The sequence below is a fragment of the Pleurodeles waltl genome, chromosome 3_1, assembly GCF_031143425.1.
Source record: "Pleurodeles waltl isolate 20211129_DDA chromosome 3_1, aPleWal1.hap1.20221129, whole genome shotgun sequence".
NCBI lineage: Eukaryota > Metazoa > Chordata > Amphibia > Caudata > Salamandridae > Pleurodeles > Pleurodeles waltl.
This window is the reverse complement of record NC_090440.1, coordinates 1,657,064,121-1,657,085,135: the sequence shown is the minus strand read 5'-3', so window position 1 is coordinate 1,657,085,135 and position 21,015 is coordinate 1,657,064,121. Positions and strand designations below refer to the sequence as shown.

General features: G+C 43.5%; 1 protein-coding gene across 2 annotated transcripts in view; it reads left to right on the top strand.

Annotated features, from left to right (window-relative positions):
- ATF2 (activating transcription factor 2) overlaps positions 1 to 21,015 on the top strand; it is a 379,503-nt gene that overhangs the window by 38,685 nt on the left and 319,803 nt on the right. The window contains exon 2 of one of the 2 annotated variants that reach the window (XM_069225391.1): positions 4,256 to 4,328. In XM_069225391.1, coding sequence (XP_069081492.1) covers positions 4,281 to 4,328 — 48 coding nt within the window. In that variant the 5' untranslated portion in view covers positions 4,256 to 4,280. The remainder of the gene's footprint in view (positions 1 to 4,255; positions 4,329 to 21,015) is intronic. The other variant, XM_069225392.1, reaches the window with a different exon arrangement.

The window sequence follows — 21,015 nt, the reverse complement described above, 5'->3', positions numbered from 1 at the left end:
CAAAGGACATTAAATACAATCTGGTCCGCACTTCCCTCGGTTTATGGGGCTGCCTTGTTGTTTTATTATCACAGTGATCACTAGGCATTGCTTTTAGAGCCTGCATGAATAGCTCATTTATTTACTCGGCTATATAACCCAGAATTTACGACAGTGACTGGTTATGGATGATTTGAGATTTCCTTGAGAAACGTGTTTTTTTCTTTCGGCTTGCTGACAACTTCGGAGCAGTATGTCCAATCTATCTGTAATTTGGCAATTGATTGACACATTTAGCAAAGATTTGAAGTTTAATGCTGGTGAGTCTAGGGGGCACAAAGATATTTTGGTGATCTGAAAATAGCCATTTAGAATTTTAGGCCCCATATCAATGTTTACTCTCTTCTACTTCAAAAAAGCGTTTAACTGAATTGCGTCAAACTTGGAATTAAGATAAAAGTTACTTTTTTATGTTTGCTGTAATCCGTTTAGTAGTTTTTGAGAGAGTTCTTTTACAGATAGTTCTGTTACAAGAATGTGTTGAGCAGGCTTGGAAGGGTAGTCCTTTGTAAATGTAACCAGTTAAGTTTTAGGTCCTTTGCCCAAATACGTCTGAATTGGGAAACCAACCACCTTGCCTGACTGTTGTTTTTCCTGCTCTACATTGTACGGTTTTTGAACTGCAAACTGATTAAATGCTCTGTGCTTGTAAGAAAAATAAACATTTGAAAGCCAGTTAGTCTTGCCTTTCGAACCTACAGCCTTTACCAAAGGTTTTAGTGATGCTATACAGCATCCCCTTTGGTGGCAGTATAGCAACACAAAAGGATGATGGACGGAGTGCTGGACACTGCAAACACTCACCCCCAGTCACAGATCTGGGTTTAATCCATCGTTCTTTTGCTCACCATACCACCCCAGTTTGGACCCAGCCATATACAAATCAGTCTTGACCCTGTTCCTCAGGGGAGCAGTCCAGCCCAAACTCCCAGGCCAGGTCCTCCCTGGACCGGAAACAACCGTCCTAGGAACGGTTTCAGGGTATCACCCTTCATCAGCCAGGCTCGCTTGAATCCAGTGGCACAGTGAGCACGGGACAAACGTCTGGGCATACCCTTCTCAATTAGGGCAACTTTAGCAACACAAAAGGCATGCACATGCCTACAAGTGACGCTTATGTCTTTTTTTCTTTTTGTTTACTGATCTGAGATGGATTTGTAAACTAAAAAAGACTATCTGAAGGGAAAAAGATGCATAACAAACAACGCCACCTAAGCACCATCTGTGACTCTAAAACCCTTAACTGCTTTCTGGTCTTAGGCCGAGCCCACCACAAGTAAATAGTGATATGTATGCACAGTCTTTGCTCACACATACTGAGCAATTTCATCAAAGTATAATTCATAAGCCTTAAAGCCTGGCCGCTCAGCCCAGCTTTACACTCATGCTCCACAAGGGAACAGTCTGGGGCTATGCACGGACTTCGGCCATGCATTGTGAACTTCACTATCAAAGCGACATCTATGAGCCTGAAAGCCTAGTCTGGGGCCAGGCTTTATGCCCAACTCAGCAAAAGGGAACAGTCAGGGATATGCATACCCTTCTGACATGCATAGTAAACATTATCATCAAAGCACTATCCATTAAACTTAACCCACCACAAGGGTAAAATCAGTAGTATGTCTGTGCACAGCGAGCATCAACCTCAAAGCAGGAACCATGTTCTAGGAAACCTTGTGTGTCCATGCCTTTGTGCTCCACCTATCATGAAGGAAGAATCAAATTGCAGAAACAGTCACCACATCTGCTCAGTAGGTTTGCAAAACTATGCAAGAATTTGCAAATCCCTTAAACCCCGAGCAATTGTCATCATTGGTATTTAACTAGGTTTATGAGTTTAGCGATACCTTTGAAAAAGTTTGTGGACCTCTTGAATCCCAAGCCATTTAACTCGGGGCTTCCATCTAGCTCCAGGGGTTTTGCAAATCCTTTGAATTTCACATACCTTTGGAATCTCAAGCAATTTTATTCAGAGTATCCAGTTAGGTCCATACGTTTTGCAGTACTTTTGCCAAGGTTTGTGAACCCCTTGAATGTAATGCAGTTTTGCTGGGGGTGCCCAGACGTGATGAGGTTTTTCTTGTGAAACTTGCAACACAGAATTACAAAACCTTAATTGCTCATAGAGAATTTGCAACTCTGATATCAGGTTCCATGAATCCCCTATGAAAATCAATTTGTTTTTATTTTAAGGAGGGTTCTCTTTTTGCCCCCACATTTGGGTCGGAGAGCAAGGGTGTAATCATACTACCCACTTATCTGGCTTCTGCTTTTCTTTCCAAGTTGTGGGGACAGTGTCCCACATCATGGAATGGCGGTGACAAGAGAAAATGTTTACTATGGCAAGCCTCTCAGAGTGCTTGGGTTAGAGGTCCTGATTTTCAGACTAGGAACCCAAAGTGCACAAGAGAAAACCTCTGCCATCCAATAGGATTCCATTTTTTTAAATTATAAATTTAGCTTGCAGATGGTCCAACTAACGATGAACATATTTCTAACGTTTGAACCCTTCTATCCCCAGCTGAAACATGAATTGCTGAACAATAGCTGAAACTATTGAACACATTTACCACAGACCCTGCAGAGACATTTCTTTCAGGAAAGTTCTACTTTAATGCCAAAGTTTGATGTAATTCCGTTCAGCCGTTTTTCCTTCAGTGGGAGTTAAAATGGGTAAAGTCTTTTTTTGTACACCTCATCACCCTTCTTAATGAATCTGTCAAAAACGTGCCATGTGGAACCAAGGCTGGATTTTTCTTTATTTCCCTTTACTCCTCTTCAGCTGAGAAGTTCTCGGATAGCACTGATACTTGGATTACTTACCAGTAATTTTCATAACTGCGAGTTGTTTTCTTTCTTGCCACAGTCCTACTTGACTTATGACTTAAATGGTGCAGGCGTGTAAGAATCGGTTTAGGGTAGGTCAACAAGAGGCGTATGTACGTCTTCAACAGCATTCAAGTGGTTATCTCTTAATGATATTTGTGATGCTGCTACATGGGCTTTCCCAAATACTTTTGTATCGCATTACATTGAGGTTGGGGGCCAAATTGACTACATTTGGTTCTGTGGTTTTGTATTCAAATGCTTACTTTCTAAATAAAACATGTGATGTGGCATAATGACTTTTGCTGTATTATTGATATTTTTGCTGTATAAAGAGTAGGTAGCTTCAGTACATCCCAAATACTAAAGACTGGTTTGAGGAAGATTGATGAGGAGGTAATGCTTGGAAGTTGAATCTCATAGCGGTAATCTTCATTACTCAGGTTCTCATTCTTCCTTGTCACAGTCCTACATGCTCTTCTTTCTCTTGTTCTTTATACGGCTTATATTTGGTCAGGTGGTATGATATAACAAGCGTTGGAAGAGGGTTACTCTCTCATTTTATCAATAAGCTGGGGGTGAGGTTTCTGAGGGACCAATGCCTGGACAATCATTCATGCTTTTTTAGGGGAGATGACGAGATCTGCTCCTCAGGTAGTAACCTCATAGCATAAGCACAGTGACTTGGAAGACAGGCATGGAGGTAATGTGATGCATGCTTTTATTTTGTTTTATTTTTTTAACTAGACTTAACAAACAAGGTGAGTTTCATCGCTAGTAGTGGCACAGAGTCAGGCAAGAGTTTCCTGGTAGCATTTTTGAGATGCAAAATTTGGCCACCATATCTTGAGAAACCTTATTGCTTAGTATCACTAGTTGCCTGATGCTGCTTTCTCTCATTTACCACAGTTTCGGCATGGTGAAGATCCAGTACGTAGGATTATGATGAAGTTACCATTATGTTGACTTTGTTACTCTTACTCTTTTCGGTCTCTACTATTCCCTACAGTCTTTAGTTTAACATTCCTCTGTCAGTCACACCATATTTTAAAGAGAGGGCTGTTGAGTGGGCACCTGCTTGAGGAAAGGCAGCATGGCCACAAATATGATGTGTGTGTGCACTATTGGCCTTGCAAGGTTCTCTGCTGAACAGCTTTGAGAAGCCATTACCTTTCCTATGAGTAGATGACAGGGTACATACAATTCGGGGATAGGAAAAACTCTATGGATGAGGATTAACTAAGTTACCATAAAGTTAGCTTTAGACTACCTGACATAAGAATAGTCTCCAATTATAAAATATGAATGATTACACTTAGCACTGTTTGTTGAAGTTCTGGGCTGCTGTGTACCCTGTGTTTGTAGTTATTCAATAATGTTTGTTTCTCAGCAGGTAATACACGGACCAGTGGAATATGAGTGATGACAAACCCTTTTTATGCACAGCACCTGGATGTGGTCAGGTAAAAACATTTTTATGTATTCTGATTAATCTGTCACCGAACTTTGAGTGCACTAAAAATGAAATATATATGAAATAGACATCCATGTTCTGAAATGAAATAGTTTAATTGATTGATACTTTAATGGACTGTGCATATAAGAGCCACTGCCTTGGATGTGAGTATCAGAAGACCAGTGGAACAACACTCTCCACTCCCACCTCTCAGACTCTACACATGACCCAGAACAAGCAGCAATGAGCTTCTCCCAGAGGATCACAGAATGAACCGATGCCATCGCCCCCGCCACTACAACCAAGGTCAAAGAACAAAGCAAAAGATCAAGCTGGTTTACTGGGAAACTGCACTCCTCCAAATGCAACTGTCAACAACTTGAAAGGAAGGTGCGCATCAGCAAAAAAACAGATACTGCACCGCCTTCAGGACTGCTTTCAACCAGTACCACCGCCTCCTGAAAGAAACCAAGCAGAATGCACTAGCAGAACACATCCAAGCCAGCACAAACCACAGCAAAGAACGCCATTGTGAAAGAGTTCATCAATCCCACAGCCACTGAGAACGGCATCACTCCCTCCCAGGAACTGTGCGACAACCTCGTGGACTTCTTCCACAACAAAACTCGGCTATCTACGAAAACTATGAATGACAACCCTCTGCCGCAGACAGCATCAACCAGCTCACAAATGGGAATCCTGAACACCTTTTCACACACTGGGAACTCCTCACCACACAAGATGCTATCTCCATCATGAACTCTGTACCCTCTGGAGCACCCACGGACCCCCGCCCCCACCACGTCTTCAACCTCAGATGCAAGACAATCAGCAACAAGCTCAGGAAGGTCCTGAATACCTCCATCGCTGCGGCCTTCTTCCCGGATGTCTGGAAACACACTGAAGTGAGACCTCTCCTGAAAATAAAATCCGCCGACCCAGCCGCATTGAAGAACTACTGGCCCATTTCTCTGCTTCCCTATCGAGCAAAAGTCCTTGAGAAAGCTATCAACCAGCAACTCACCCAACACCTAGAAGAATACAACCTTCTGGACTCCACCTAATCTGAATTTCAAGCTAATCACAGCACCAAGACAGCCCTGTTTGCACCCACAGATGACATAAGAGCCCTCCTGGACCATAGGAACACAGAAGTCATCACCCGCCTTGTCATGTCTGCCACGTTTCACATCGCTCCCACCATATCCTGATAGCGGATTCCACCACATTGGGATTCAAGGAAATGCCCTCAAATGGATTGCCTCGTACTTCACCGGCAGAATTCAAAGGATCCGTCTCTCACCGTTCACCTCAGAGCACAAGAAGATCATCTGTGGAGTCCCCCAAAGATCATTCCTCAGCCCGACCATCTTCAACACCTACTGCCCGAAGATCCTTCCACCACATAAGCTAACTTCCACAGATGCATGATGAATGTAGTGGACTGGATGAAGGACAACTGTCTCAACATCGAAAAAACAGAAGTCCTCATCTTTGGGAACACCAGATCGCCATGGACTGACGCATGGTGGCGTCAAAGCTTGGCACATCCTTGTCCCAACAGACCAAGCCAGCAACCTCTGCATCATCCTGGATAGCAAGCTATCCATGAAGATTCAAGTTTACACAGTTTCATCCGCCTGCTTCCACACCCTTTGAATGCTTTGCAAGATCTTCGGGTGGCTCCCAGAAAACATCAGAAGGACCATTGCACAGGCCTTCATCACCAGCAGACTTGACTGTGGAAACATGCTCTACGTAGGAATTACAGCACGCATCCTGCAGGGACCTCAGATAATACAGAACTCATCGACAAAACTCATACTCAACCTCCCCAGAACGACCCACATACATCACACCCCATCTCAAAAAGCTACGCTGGCTCCAGATTCAGAAGAGATGTCAGTTCAAGATGCTGACCCACGCCTACAAGGCCCTGCACAATGAAGGACCAGCATACATCAACAAATGCCTGACCTTCCACCAACTGACCAGACCCCTCCGATCAGCTTCCCTCTCTCTCACAGACACCCTGTGGATCTGTCAAGCAAACAACAGAGGCTGCTCCTTTCGCACCTGGTAGCCAAGGCTTGGAACAACCTCTCCCTGCACCTCAGGACTGCACCAGCACTCCAGCGTTTCAATAGAGATCTAAAGGCCTTGATGTTCGAATGATCATTCCACCACGCAGCAACATAGAGCTCCAGTGCCTCGAGGACCCCTACAGGTGATTTGCCCCACTCCATAAATGTTTGCTTGATTGAGTACAGGAAACATGACACTGGCATCTTTTAGAGAGGGCCTAGCCAAGCAGTTCAGGTTGTATTGTTCCTATTGGACAGCAGCAAATCCGATTTTACTATGTCTGCTTCTGTCTGAAGTGGCAAATAGGACATTAGAACTATGAACTGGAATGCAGCCTGAGTAAAACCAGTAGCTAAAAAAAAAATATTGGGCCTTGAATGCATTACTTTTTAGATTGTTATTTTAGCACCTTTAAAACCATTCTGTATATCTCCACACAAGGATAGACCAAGGACAGGACACACTGCTTTTAAAATGCAGTACTCCTCTTTTGAGTTGAATTCCTTACATTATTTTTGAACATCTGATAGGTTAAGAAGTGTACATAGCTGGACATCCAACTACTATACTATAAGCCTCACAGATCTCATAAGCCCTTGACAGAAGTTACTGATCTAAAACGCATGCATATGGTCATCTCTCATACATTGCTCTGATAGTGTTCAGACTATTCATTGATGAGAACCTATATTTTTTAGAATTACCAACTAATGGCTGTCCCAATTTTTGCTGATCAATTTCTCCTTGACTGTAAGATACTTCTGAGCAAATCACCCTAAATTATATGGGTTAGGGTGTTTTTAATTACTTTTATAACCTGGAACCTTTTGCAGTTGCAAGCTGTGAATCTAGGCATTACAAATTCACTCTTTTTTTTTTCCTAAAGACATATAAACTTCAGTAATTCAATAGTTTATACGTACACTGTATGTATTGACGGATAGTTGATGTTATTGCAGATCTAACCACTCTACATAATTGTTTTGCAACTTGGTGTACCAGACAGATCTTGCAGAGGCTACAAGCTTTTCTGTATTTGTTCAGCTTTTAGCCTTACCTAGTTTACATGGATGACAACTTACAATTTCCTCTAGGTATGGCTTTATTCTTCGCCGTAAGACATGACCTTTGACACAGGTGTAGTCTTAGTAAGTGATGTGACAGCAATGAATGCCTTTCCATGTATGCATTGATTTGTAGTCCAAAACTGTAAGATCTCACATGTGTACTCTTGATCCTTGATATATTAGTAAACACTGCAGATGACTTCGGAATCAGCCTTTGCTACTTTTTAAAAATGTGTAGTTTCTCTCATGTCCATTCACTAGCTCTACTTCATGTCTTTACATAGGCAACCTTGTATCATTTGTGTGCACTGACAGCATTAAACACTTGCTTGTGTTCTGGTTCTGGGAGGACCTGGCCGGGCTCAAGTGTTCCCTTTGGAGTAGGGTCAAGACTGCTTTGAACATGGCTGGGTCTAAATTAAGGTGGCATGTGAAAATGATTGACTGAGATGCTGCCCAGAGCGATTACCAGTGATAGACATTGTTCAAATGTTCCATCCACCATCTTTGTTTTGATGTCCCGTATTGTGTATAATGATTCACTAAATCAGCATTTTGCCATGTCACTGGCAGGGGAAGGAGTGCTGTGTTTTTGTTTGTTTTTGCAATCTTTATTCGATGCATATCTACCTGGTATTCTCCACTGTATACAAACGGAATGTACTGGATATGTAACACACATCACATTTCCCAATCACATAAAAATCAGGTGTGAGTGCCATGGTATTTATCCAGTTGAACAATAATAAAATGAACAAAAACTCTTCCTTCATATTTCATGCTCCCAACCTATTGAGTAGTAGTATATGTTGCTCCACCTAGACTTCCCACAAATTTTGAATGCAACTGTATCTGGAGAGTTCCCAACGTCAAATGCCCCACAGGTACAGTTCTGCCCTAGGAGAAAGAACCGTCCACACCTCTTTCCAAAATTCCACTATTCTGAGGCAGTTCCACAGTATGAGGGCTATATCACAACCATATCTTCCACACCTCCAGCAAAGAGTATGTGGTGACAGGTTTGCCCTGTTTAATGTGGTGGGTGACCAGTACTAATGATTCAGGAGTTTGAGATACTAAAATTTCAATCTGGAGTCCCACAACTGTGAATCAAGGGAAGGCAACAGAGCGGACCAGTCCTCTGATGAGTAATCAAGCCTCACCATCTGATGCTAGTACCCTCTGGAGTCTTCTAAAGTCAGTAGAGAGTATACATGCTCTATAAGAGGTCTGTAGATACTGCTGCATTACCCTGTAAAGAACCCATGTGCAAAGTGGGGAGTCGGGGAGAGAGATGGGGTATTTTCCAAGTCAGGCCCTAATGCAGTGTGTCATCTGCATATGACAGTGTAGTTGGCGAATAGTATGTATACCTTTCTCCTCCCATTTCTGCCACATCATCACCCAGCCCCCCCAAATCCCCGTAATCAAGCTTATATTATTCAAGATGGGGGCCGAGAAATGTAGCCAAGGACTTAGGCACCATAAAGGATAGGATTCTTTCCAGAAGTATGTGTATGACCGTAGGGTTTGTCAAATGTGCTGTGCGTGTGCTTGAGATTGGATACAGCATTGAGATGCTTCACCCAGGCTAAAAGTTATTACTCAATAGCTACCCACAAAGGGGGGTTTTAATGTGGGGAAGCCAAAATGCCAGCATGGAGAGCTAATGTGCCATGTAGTGTGAACCTATGTGCTACATTCGCAAACCTCCGATTTCAGTATGCACTGAGTCTGGCATTTGGGGTTGGTGTCTGTTCCAACCACAGGAATGCTGGTTTTAATGATTTTTTATATTGTCTGCAAAACTTGCACATTTCTAGGGCCACATTCATTGCAGTCCTGCCCCTGTGCTCCTACAGCCACGCCAACTCACAGCGTTGCCCTTTATACACACAAGCAGGGTAGTGGGTATTGGACAAGACCAAAGTTGCAGGTATCAATTTAGAGTTCAGGGTAGCAATCAGGCAAGGACATAGAAGCAGGACGCAAACCCACACTGCATAGATGTTAGAATAGGGTATGTGTGAAAACACCAATTTTCCCACCACCCATCTTTTGGATTGCTTGGTGGGAAACATAGTGCCTCAACCTCGCGATGTATGCCTACATGACTAGCCAATGCAAGAAGCACAACGACGGACTGTCATTTGGAAGAGGCATATCATGGCCGAAGCATAGCCTGCCACCAGCAGCTTTTAACTGCTGGCCTTAGTTAGCCTCTTGCCCTACCCCTTGACTTAAGTGAATGATGGTAGGGACAGCCCGCTCCTGACACCACCATCTTACACCCAAGGTGAACAGTGGGAACTATTAACGGGTGTTGACAAAGGTGCATATATTCAGTGGGTAAGGCATGGAGCTACTCCAAGCAGTCCAGAATATGGACACTTAAAAGGAAGAGAATAACAAGTATAATAAGCTAAAAAAAAAAACTCAAAAATTAAAGGCAATAGCATATAAAAAGAGATAAGATGCAAAGAGTGTAAGCACAGAGAGGCTACAATGGGAAGGCAATGAACATGATAAAGCCGGAATATCCCGAAGTACTGAAGTGGAAGGAGGAAAGGAAATGCTTGCTTAAACAGGCAATCCATGAAACCCTTTCCACAACACTAAGGGCCATATGTACGAACACATTTTCCCATAGACACAGAATGGGCAAAACTGCTTGCTACATCTGGCCCTAAGTGTTGTGCCAGAAACTCCTCTGAAAAAAGGTGGATGTAAAAGAAACAAAATTCTATGGTTCAGGGTTTCATGTGAAATATAATAATGATAAACCTGTGTCTCTTAAACAACAAAGTGAATGCAATTTCAAAGCGTTTGAAATCATTTATATTTTTCTTTTGTAAGAAAGTATGATGAGACTGATTCGATGTATGACGAAGGTGCTTCAAGTGACAGCACAGTGAAAAGTGAGAAGTGGTGTGCCAACAGAACTCAGAAGCAAATAAAATTGTAAACATGAAGAAGTATACAATTTACACAATATGAGGAGGCAACCCATGGGTTAAAGTTTTCAAACGCAGTTAAACAAAACTTTAGTTTTTTTAGTGTCCAACATTCAATGAATATGAGTTGCCTCGATTATGTCGATGTTTCGACTTCTACTGGAATTAATGATCCGGGGACATCATCAAGACAATGTAAATGGTAGTCACCTTAAAATTTAAATATACAGAAGAATCAAGCTCCATACAAAAAAATAACAAGATACCTTACTGAAAAGATGAACAATTGATATCCCACAAAAACCTGAAACGATCTGGGTACGTTCTATGAACAATTCTTATACATGAAACTTTATGGGAAAAACAGAGACCAATACCATTAATGTCTGGGAACAAATCACAAAATTCGTGCAATATAAAGAATGCTGAAAGACTGAAGAGTCACATTGTAATCATATCAAACAGAGAAAAAAGCAAGTGAATGGACCTAGAATGGAAGACAGACCAGAACACCCAGCATACCCCCAGGAACCGAGGCAGAACAGATCACTCAACATGCTTTTTGGAGAAAAAAGCCATTCGATATGTCCAAGTGTGTGACATGAAACCAGAGAGAGAAAGATGCTACACCATGCTACCACAATCTGATTTGAGAAGAATCAAGCATTTGCAATGCAGTGGGTCTCGCGTTTGCTTGAGTTAGAGGTATTAGCATTGTAAATTCCTAACTAGACCTTTCTTGCCACATAAATTGAAAATGAAAAGTAAAACAGTTGACATAAGTGAGCGAGTTCAAAGCACCACAGCCGACATGAACATGAGAGTGAAGGAGAGACACAAAAGGAAAAAGAAGTTTGCTTGCAGTCAAACGTATTGGCAAACGTGCAATTATCCATGTAACAGGGTGGATGGCCAAGGCGTTAACAAAATTGCCCCAAGGAGGGACAAACATAAAGCATTTACCAGTGATGATAAAGGATTTTTGAAAGGCAAGCCCAGAATGAGTGATAGTGATGGGCATGTGTTGGGCGTGGTTAAAAGCCCACAGATAAATTAAAGCACGTCAGATCGCTTGCGTGCTCGACCTAAAAAGGCAGTTTGAAGTGCCGATCATGCCGCAACACACTAAAATCACTGATGCGAGTGAGGATGCAATGCTAATCCTCATGCTCAGTGTACACAACGTGTGGCAAACCAAGAGTCGTAACAAACTTACAGCTAGCAACTTAGAAGCCTCATGTGACTAATAAGGGATATGTTTTGGTACGAAAATTCAGTCAGGTGTAGGGAGTGAGGGAAAAAGTAAAAATAGAAATAGTAAAAATAGAGTGGAACTCTTGATGTGGGCCACGTAGCCTATCACCAAACTGGATTGCAGCAAAACTAGACAAAAAACCACAAAGGCTGGATAACATTTTGGTTGCTTTAGGGATGTACTTGAAGGTCAACAACTGCAACCCCTGGAAATTTAATATGTCTCTGGGAGTCAGGTGTCAGTAAGTGGTCAGGAGCTATGACTTCTACAGAAAACAGCCCGTCACGCCCTGCTAAAAGAGACAATGGCCGAGAAAAAGGGGGGATGGGTGAGAAGATGACTCATCTTACCTGTGAGCCTTCGTCATTAGCTCCCCACTCCATTGTGTGCTTCTCAAAGCAAGTATGTTGCTGAGGCCGCTAATCTGGAGAAACTATAAAAGGGACTATGTCAAAGTGCGTAGTCTGAAGGACGTCCAATCATGTGATCAGAACCACACCAATCAATCGAGGAGCGTGCTAAAAAGGGAGTCACTTCAGGACTCTGGTGGGTTATTGTCAAAAAAGTCTGAAAGCACCTAACAGAAACATGGACAAGTTGTCCAGCATTCCACATTGCCAATTAAAACGAAATGGGACTCCAAGGTTGTAAATACCATCCTATGGGAATGTCCTAGGAAGATTGGAGCGTGCCTCCGTTCTTCACTAGGAATAGAACAAAAAATAAATTTTCAAAAAGAAAAATGACACATACACCCAGCCTGAGCAGTATATTGCCACACAAAACGCTGCTGCCACACACGAGGAAATAACGGGAATGTGAAAGGTATATGCGAATGGAATTGCCTTGTGAAAGACTTTTAAGCTGGAGACAACCCTTGCTTGTCTTGTTACTTCTGCACAGAAGTCCTCCCTATCCTGAATCACAATTCCACCACCCTTGTCTGCTGATTTGATTACAATGTCTGAATTACGTCTCAGTGATGACAGTGCTTTCCTTTAATCGGGGGTAGTGTTGAAGCGAACATACTTTCTATTGTTTAAGAGTTTGTCCACCTCTTTATTAACCACTGTCTCAAATGTGAGTAATTCAGCTGGTACGGAGCTGGAGGGTGGTGGTTTAAAGGTGGATGGAGGGACATGGCCTTAACAACTCAGGCTGAGCCACGCTTGCCATTTCAACGGAAGCGTAACAACACTTGCCTGAACCACAACTCTCCTGGAACTCTGCCTTAACCACGCATATGCCTAAACCACACATATGCATGGTTAATGCAGAGAGCGGTCTAGCTGTGCGGATGGATGGGCGGAGACAGGAACAGGAAGGATTGGGAGAGGTAAGTTGGGCATGGGCTGGGTTTGTGGGGGTGTTGTTTTTAGGGGTTGGCGGTTTTAGTGCTCAGGGCATGTATGGGCATTGGGGTAGTTTTTTTTTTTACTTGGGGCAGTTTGTTTTTTTTACTTGGGGCAGGGCTTTAACCCCTTCGCTGACAGGCCTTTTCCCCCTCAGGTGACAGGCCTTTTTTTGGATATCTGGGGCAGTTCCTGATTAGGCCCTCGTAACTTTTTGTCCACATAAGGTACCCATGCCAAATTTGTGTCCTTTTTTCCAACATCCTGGGGATTCTAGAGGTTCCCTTGAAGGAGACCAAGAAATGAGCCACAATACAGTAAAGATTTCGTATTTTTCAGAAAAATTAAAAAAAAAGGGCTGCAGAGGAAGGCTTGTGTTTTTTTCCCCCTGAAAATGGCATCAATGAAGGGTTTGCGGTGCTAAAATCACCAGCTTCCCAGATTTCAGGAACAGGCAGACGTGAATCAGAAAACCACATTTTTCAACACAATTTTGGCATTTTACTGGGACATACCCCATTTTTACTATTTTTTGTGCTTTTAGCCTCCTTCCAGTTAGTGACAGAAATGGGTGTGAAACCAATGCTGGAAAGCTAAACATTTCTGAAACGTAGACAAAATTCTGAATTCAGCAAGGGGTAATTTGTGTAGATCCTATGAGGTTTTCCTACAGAAAATAACAACTGAAATAAAAAAATATTGAAATTGAGGTAAAAAAAAAAAACAGCCATTTTTCTTCACATTTGACTCTGTAACTTTTTACTATGATGTCAGATTTTTAAAAGCAATATACCGTTATGTCTGCTGGACTCTTCTGGTTATGGGGATATATAGGGCTTGTAGGTTCATCAACAACCCTAGGTACCCAGAGCCAATAAATGACCTGCACCTTGCAATGGATTTTCATTCTGTACCGGGTATACAACAATTCATTTGGTGAAATATAAAGAATGGAAAATAGGTATCGAGAAAACCTTTGTATTTCCAAAATGGGCTCAAAATAAGGTATGGAGAAGTCATGGTTATTTGCACATCTCTGAATTCTCGGGGCCCCATACTAGCATGTGAATTACAGGGCATTTCTCAAAAATACATCTTTTTTACACACTGTCTTACATTTGGAAGGAAAACATGTAGAGAAACAAGAGGCAATAACACTGAAGGAAAACATGTAGAGAAACAAGGGGCAATAACACTTGTTCTGCTGGTCTGTTTCCCCCCAAGTCTCCAGATGAAAATGGTACCTCACTTGAGTGGGTAGGCCTAATGCCCACGACAGGAAACGTAAAATGGACATATCACATTTTTCCAGAGAAAACAGAGCTATTTTTTGCAAAGTGCCAAGCTGTGGATTTTGGCCTCTAGCTCAGCCGGCACCTAGAGAAAACTACGAAACCTGTGCATTTTTTAAAGCTAGACACCTAGGGGAATCCAGGATGGGGTGAATTGTGGGGCTCTCAGCAGGTTCTTTTACCCAGGATCCTTTGCAAACCTCAAAATGTGGCCAAAAAAACACTTTTCCTCACATTTCAGTGACAGAAAGTTCTGGAATCTGAGAGGAGCCACACATTTCCTTCCATCCACCATTCCCCCAAGTCTCCCAATAAAAATGGTACCTCACTTGTGTGGGTAGGCCTAGTGCCCGCGAAAGGAAATGCTCCAAAACACTATGTGGACACATCACATTTTCCCAAAGAAAACAGAGCTGTTTTTTGCAGAGTGGCAAGCTGTGGATTTTGGCCTCTAGCTCAGCAGGCACCGAGTGGAACCTACCAATCCTGTGCATTTTTGAAAACTAGACACCTAGGGGAATCCAGGTTGGGGTGACTTGGGCTCTCACCAGGTTCTGTTATCCAGAATCCTTTGCAAACCTCAAAAGTTGGCCACAAAACACTTTTTCCTCACATTTCGGTGATGTGAAGTACTGGAATCTGAGAGGAGCCACAAATTTCCTTCCACCTATCGTTCCCCCAAGTCTCCCGATAAAAATGGTACCTCACTTGTGTGGGAAGGCCTCGTGCCCGTGAAAGGAAATGCCCCAAAACACTATGTGGACACATCAAAATGATCAAATACTAAACCGCCTGTTGAGGGGACCTGCGTTTTTGGTCCTGGGCTCAGCAGCCATATAGGGAAACCTACCAAACTCAAACATTTCTGAAAACTAGACACCCGAGGGAATCCAGGGAGGTGTGACTTGCGTGGATCCCCAATGTTTTCTTACCCAGAATCTTCAGCAAACCTCAAATTTAGCTGAAAAATAAAAATGTTCCCACATTTCTGTGTGGGATCACCACATCAGGACAAATTTCCTACCACCCAACATTCCCCTCAGTCTCCCAGTAAAAATGATACCTCACTTGTGTAGGTGGGCCAAGTGCATGTGACAGAGAAGAGTCAAACACATGTCAAAATTGAGGGGGAACCAAAGCGGGTCCAAAAGGAAGTTTGAAAAAAAACATTTTTAGGGTGACAAGTGGGGCAGAATTTTTATCGGTATGTTTGAGACAATGCTGGGTGGTAGGAATTTTGTGGATTCCTGCAGATTCCGGAAGGTTCCATGACAAAAATGTGGTTGGAAAAAAAAGTTGGAGGTTTGCAGGGCATTGTGGGTAAGAAAATGGTGCGGGTGCATGTGAAGCACACCACCCTGGAATCACCCAGATGTTTAGTTTTGAGATGTGTCTAAGTCTTGTGGATTTTTCTACATGGCAGCGTCCCAATGTCCTAAAAGTGCAGCCCTCACCATTCCAAGTGGGACGATTTTGAGAGTTAGCTAAGCTCTCATTGCCCAAATGTAAAACTAAAACCCAAAATAATCAAATGTCCTCTTGCTTGCCGTGGCATAAGATGTTTTAGTGTGCGGGGGAGAGCTGAAAGACTGATACCCCCTTCAGTTGGGGTGGGGGCATAACCAGGTTTGGAGGGGGTTTGGGTAGTTTATAGGGGTGGAGTGGTATTCTGTCTGAGATGTGGGGGGCCTAGTTTTGTTTGACAGGGGGCAGGGTTTTAATGCTCAATGGGGGAAGGTCCAGGTAGTTTTCAGGGCTGGGGCCTGGTTTATGGGTTCAGGGCGGCGGAGGAAGGGGCAGTTTTCAGGGTTGGGGGTCAGTGTGAGGACTGGGGTAGGGGTAGTTTTTAGCAGGGGGCAGGTTTTAGGCCTCAGGGCGAGGGAAGGTGTAGTTTTAAGGGCAGGTTGGTTGGTGGGGTCGGGGTAGTCTTAGGGCTCAGGGCAGGTCGTGATAGTTTTAAGGCAGGGTGGGGTCAGTTTTAGGGCTCAGAGCGGGCAGAGGGGCAGTTTTGAGAGCTGTGGCAGGGTAGATTGCAGGGCTGGGGTATTGGGTGTTAGGGACAGGGCAGTAGGGACTGTGGTGTGCAGTTTACCATGCATATCCATTTACCATTCATGCTTTTACAATGATAATCGTGGTAAAGGCATGTGTGGCAAAGATGCGTGGTGGTTCCGACTATGTTGTTTAGGAATGCATGGTTCAGGCATACGTGGTTGTATCATGCTACCGTGGATGGAGGACGCAATCCTGATGCACTTTCTTTGCTCTCATAAGTGTTGTTTAGAAAGAAATATCTAAGCCTGAGTTTTCTGTAAAACTTCTTTAGTTCTAATCTGACTAAAAAAGGGTCTGGTACATTTGAAGAGACAAATCCTAAGCCCTTTTTCAGGACAAAAATCTCAACCTCAGTTAGTGTGTGGGCATGATAGATTAAAACTGGGTTTTTGTCCTGGGGGCTCCTCCGATGGTCTGTTGGTTGCCATTGGTAATGCTGTCTGTTGGTCTGGCGCTCTCCATGTATAGTTTGGTTGTAGTTGCCCCTTCTGTGTCCATGCTCCCTGCCACGGCCCCTCCCTCGTCTTTGGAACCCCCTGGATGTACCTCGCCCGGCAGGGAGGGACGAGGGGAATTGTTCTCTGGTATCTTATTCTAAAAAAGTATGTATGTGTTTGTGGCAGTGCTGGTACTGGGTTCAATGTCGGAAATTCAGAGCCAGAGGAGTCTGAAAAAGGGGCCCCTTTGCATATATATTGCCTCCCACGGTTGACAAATCTCTCCTTATTGTCCTGTTTATAATAACCCTCAGCTAAATATGGGTAAACGCTGTTCGTATTGGAATTCCTAATGTCTTTGGCTAGTTTGTCAAGATTTCTCTGTTGGGTGATAATTCAAAACTCACCGTTTTTTTTTTTTTACAGTGCAGTTGTTATTTTAGATCACACCATGTTGTTGAGGAAATAAAGAAAACATGAGTCTTCTAACCAGCCAGTTCCTGTCTCATTGGATGTTTTCTGAATTATCAATGATTCAGCCATGGAGCCAATGGAAGAAAATTCCACGTTGCTCTGCTCTGTAAGACACACTTACTCCCTGCATCATTGCGGCCTGCTCCTGCCCCCGGATAGTAGGCAAACCCCTGCACATTACAACACTTAGGGGGTTATTCTAACTTTGGAGGAGTGTTAATCCGTCCCAAAAGTGACGGTAAAGTGACGGATATACCACCAGCCGTATTACAAGTTCCATAGGATATAATGGACTCGTAATACGGCTGGTGGTAAATCCGTCACTTTTCCGTCACTTTTGGGACGGATTAACACCTCCTCCAAAGTTAGAATAACCCCCTTAGTCAAATAGATACCAATGCAAACGTAAGCAAGCAGTAAAGGGAAATGGTTGGGCTTACCAACAACCACACTGACCACACAACAGCATAAGTAACCAGCCTCACATCGCAACGTCACAGAACAAACTGGAGGCCACAACAGTGAATGAGTACAGAAAGCAAATCAGGAACTGTCACATGGGGTGTATCAAAGTAGTTACTGCCTGCTCCTTTGATTCAGAAGGTTTACTAGTTTTGTAATTGAGTTTAGGAGGCCAGGCCCTCTTGCCTCCTCCTAGTAGTATATTGGCTGTCACCTACACACTAAGGGCCACTTTGAATATTGTTATTACCATTCACAGTTACATAATAGTTGTAGTCCCACAGCAGCTTATGTGGTCTGATCATTAGTCATTTTTGTTTGCTTGTCTCAGTGCTTTTACTTCCAGTTGCAAATGACTCTAGACAGGTAGTTTAAGTTGCAAATAACTTGCAGCTGGAATATCTGAACCATTTCTAAAACAGCCTCAGTTTGTTTCAACAGTTATAAAACCAGAAAACAGTTTGGACAATTAGACACAATGGCCCTCATTATGAGTTTGGCTGGTGGAAAAGGCCGCCCGCCAAACTCTAGCGATCGGGTAACCGCAAGTGCGGTCCCCTTCCAGCAGCCCCTATTAAGAGTTTCCCGCTGGCCCAGCGGGAAACAGCCCACAACATTGATGCCGGCTTGTAATTGAGCAGGTGGAAATCTTGCAGTTCGTAGGGTGTGCCAGCATCTGTCACGCTTTCACGGTCTGCTTGCGACGGGACAGGCCATGAGCATGGTCCAAGTGCATGGGCAGTGCAGGGGGGCCCATGGCCTCCACCTTGTTTCCACCAGCCTTTCCATGGCAGGGCAACCCCCATGTAAACGCCTGCCGGGGGGCAGGGGGTCCTAATCCCCAGAGCAGCCCTGGTGGATTGGGACCAACAGCACTGCCAGGCCATCGGGCGGCCAAAAAGTGGCAGTGTCGGCGGTCCGACCGCAGCCCTGGAGATCTGTAGACCGCCAGGGTCGTAATGAAGTCCAATGTGTCTGATTGGCTGGGGCAGACTTATTAAAGTGTGGTAAAGGTAGCTCCAGCATTACAGCTTGGAGGGCAAACTCTCTTACAAACACCATAATTAAGTTACAAAATGTTCTCTCTAAAACAACTCAATGTTCTGAAGAATTTAAAATTTTCTGACAGCATGAGCTTTCTTTTGACACCATTGTATGGTCTTTCAGCCCACTTGCTGCATTTTGTTCAAAGAAATTGGAAATGACACAGCACCAAGTACTGCTCCTGGATCACTGGAAAACTCGACTGTTCCTAATACTGCCCCCATCACTGTGGATTTTTTTTTTCACCAGGTTCTGAGGTATTAATGTTTTTCTGTAGTTTTTTTTTGTTTTAGATTTTTTTTATAATTTAATTTTATGGATTTCTTTACACTCAAGAAAGCTATATCTAAACACAAAAATATATTGCATACAGACAGCCCAATAGTCAGGATGAAAATATGATGAAACAAAAGGAAAGAAGAAGACACTCCCATCAGGGTACCAGAAGGCCCATCACCTTCTCCAAATCTTCTCATGTTTGTGCGGACATCTCCATGCCCATTAAACCGGCTCCTCGAGTTTGGCACACCAGTCCAGTGCTGCTCTCCGTGCCGCTTGCAGTGGAGTGTGGGTGGATTTCCACTTTTCAGTTATATCTTGCTTTGCCATGGTGACCCCAGTACTCCCCAATATGTCTTCCTTCTGACACGCCTACATCATCCACGATTCCGAATCGTACAACACGTGGGAAGTAGTCAGTTGGGCATCTGATTATCATAGATCGAGAATATTTTCTTCCAGTATTATGAAGTTTTGGAGTGGTCTCAATGCGTTTTGAAGAAGCCACAATCTCTGTCAGAGCACAGAGAAGCCTGTGTACACCACTCTCCATTGCTGCAAAATGCTGAGGAGTAGTGTGGGCCTTTTGCAGCTGTTTCATTGCTATAAGCCAGAGGCCTGAGATGACCAGCTCTCTTGGGGCCATCTTTGTATCCCTGCAATTGCTGTCATCCAAAGGGCCGACTCAGTCTTCCCACTGTTCCTGGAGAGTTCCCAGGGGGTCTGGGGCATTTAGTACAAGCGATTTGTAGATTGTCGATATGGCTCCCCGGCCTAGTTGGCCAAAGATGATCCTTGGCTCTAGGGGGTTGTGTTTTGGAAGATCGCTAGTGTTTGTCGGTAGGTTATCAGCGCATGTCGTAAGTGGTATGTGTTTTAATTAAATGATACTGCAAAAAATGCAGACATTACCACCCAATATGTGCCTGTACATTTGAGAACTTTCCACCAGCCTGTCTTGCCCATTCATAATTGAGAAATGTAGGAAAAGTCCGGAGAATAGTTGCTTCAAAGTAACTGCAGTCGGAATGCTATTTCCCTATGTCATTCAAGGCATTTTTAAGTTATCTCAGCTGATCTCCTACACTAATAATTTCTGACGCATGCCTTCTGGCTATTATATAATTAGCCATCTTTGCAAAAACCTTTTAAGTGATTAGACAATATTTCTGTCAATTGGCACTGTGCAAGGTGAACTGAAAGGGAGCTTGACACTACAGTTGTTGAAAGACAACATCTTTGACCCCACTGACCCAAACAGTTTTTGTGGTACATCTAGCTTATCTTCCCCAACTAAGATGTTGGAAAGAGTACTGCATATCTAGAAGCTTTCATATCATATAATACGCTGTTAATCCCCACCCACAACACTTTTGATTTGAAAGATAGAGTGAGTCAGTCATCGTCTTATGTTTGACCTGTGCAGAGCAGCTGGTGGGACATACAAGATCAGAGAGTTAATTTGTTCTCAGTAGTTTTAAGAATGGATGTTGCATTATGACGGCAAAGCTCCATACTAGTTTTTCTTTTCTCAACTCGTGTGAATTACCCATCTCAATGTCATCTTTTACGTTGCATTTTCCCCTTTATCTGCAGCATTGCCATGTGATGGTGGTTGTTGGCATCCCCCACTTTTATCATGCACTGACTGGAACTAAGGATTCCGACTTTGTGGTCATCAGAGAGGCAGAGATTCTCCCCATTCCCCGGGAGAGCAGAGTTCTCCCCGGGTCATAACACATATATCGGCCTACTTGTGCCTCTTCTTGGCTGTGGGGTTGTCTGGGATCTTGCCAGAGCACTGGCAGCACTAAAGTGTGCGCCATCAATGGAGGGTGTACTTGGAAGACTGACAGGATCATGGAGTGACTGCTTATGATCAAAAGGGCACACCAGCTAATATAGTGGTGCTAGGCTCCTTTAAGGAGAATGTACCAG